The 1,702-nt window shown below is 38.4% G+C and overlaps 1 protein-coding gene across 1 annotated transcript; it reads right to left on the bottom strand.

Moving 5' to 3' along the window:
* Positions 1-813: 813 nt before the first annotated feature.
* Positions 814-1,693, bottom strand: LOC113472567 (the record flags this gene model as incomplete). The annotated part of the gene is made up of 1 exon (XM_026832359.1): positions 814-1,693. A coding segment is annotated over exon 1 (820 nt), but the record flags the coding sequence as incomplete, so codon positions are not given.
* Between the last annotated feature and the right edge of the window lie 9 nt (positions 1,694-1,702).

The following is a 1,702-nucleotide window of genomic DNA, read 5'->3' on the forward strand; positions in this document are numbered from 1 at the left end:
AAAAGGAAGAGTTTGGCGAGAGGTGACGTATCCCGGCACGTTAACATTGATAGATGAAAGCAAGTCAGGAGAATCAATATTATTTTGAAGAATGTTAAACAGTGTTATCATGTCGAACATTTCACGTCTCACTGATAATGGAAGCAAATTGAAAGTCTTTTGTAAAGAGAAGTCAGAAAGATCTGAAGAGTGTGATTTCCATCCCAAAGTTTTCAGAGCTCTATGCTGAATTTGTTCAATTCTAGCACAGTTATATGAATAAACTGGATTCCAGATGCAGGATGCAAACTCAAGAGTGTTACGAACAAGACTACAATACAATATTTTGAAAGATAAAGTATCAGGAAAATCACGAGTAGAGCGAACAACAAAACCTAGCATTTTAGAAGCCTTGTTACAAATAGCATCGATATGAGGGTTGAAAGAAAGCTTAGAGTCGAAAAGAACTCCAAGATCTCGAACACACTGGGATCTTGGAATGGTGACAGAATCAAGAGAATAACTGTAAGTAAGAGGAGAGCTGGAACGAGAAAAAGTAATGACATTACACTTAAGGGGGTTTACTTCGAGAAGATTGACATCAAACCACTGTTTCAAGGAGAGAAGGGCATCCTGCAAGATCTGGAAATCATTATCAGAGTTAATACAACGGAAAATTTTAAGATCGTCAGCAAAAAGAAGATATTGAACATCATGGCTATCTTAACAGGTTTGAACGTTGTTGATGAATAAAAGAAATAGAACAGGACCTAAATGTGATCCCTGAGGGACACCGGAAGTGGAAACAAAGGACTTGGAAAACGAAGAACCTACCCGAACCATACTTGTTCTGTCTGTAAATATTAGATTGACTGGTAGATGTTTGTGGAACAAGCGTGGCAGGATTAGAGTAGGTACCTAATGCTGTATTATTGTTACTTGAGGCTGTTGCATAGGATTTCTTTCTAAGAGCTGCTCGAGCTCGAGCTTCCAGAAAGGTTTTACTTTCACGAGTCATGATTGTTTTTATTTCGACTTGTTTTTTGTACTCTGGGCATATGCTCCCCTGAGCAGTAAATGACATATGCTCGCCTTTGCAATGAACACAATTAGGAGGGGGTGGGGAGGAGCAGTCGTCACCACACATATTGCACCTGCCTGAAGTTGACTTACAGAATTTGAAGCTGTGCCCATATCTTAAACATTTAGAACATTGAAGAACTTTGGGAATAAATGGTTCCACTCTGCATCTAACATAGTGTATGGTAACATAAGATGGTAATGTTTGGGCTCGAAAAGTTAGTTGGACCGTTTCAGATGGCACCCATAGGTCATTTTCTTTTCTGTTAAAGCGTTTAACAGACAAAATTCTAATCTTATCCTTTAGCTCATATGGAACTTCACATTCCTCTTTGATTTCTTCCTCAGAAAGTTCTTTATAAACTCCTTTAATAATACCTTGTTTGGTGACCAAAAATTTCGGAATGAAGCAGGAGAACCCCTTTTCTTTCATTTTATCTGAGGTGATTAAGATATTGGCACTTAGTCTGTCTTTCATAACTAGTTTCAGTCTGTTTTTTCCGTTTTTGAAAATTCTTTCCATTTTGTTATTGATGTCCGGGTGAAGCCTCTTAAAAAGGGTACCCAGAGCCATAGGGTGGATTCTTTCGATTCCATTGCCACTGGAACCTTGTACAAATAGAACAAAGGGACCTTCATCGTT

The sequence above is a fragment of the Diaphorina citri genome, unplaced genomic scaffold, assembly GCF_000475195.1.
Source record: "Diaphorina citri unplaced genomic scaffold, Diaci psyllid genome assembly version 1.1 scaffold6248, whole genome shotgun sequence".
Classification (NCBI taxonomy): domain Eukaryota; kingdom Metazoa; phylum Arthropoda; class Insecta; order Hemiptera; family Psyllidae; genus Diaphorina; species Diaphorina citri.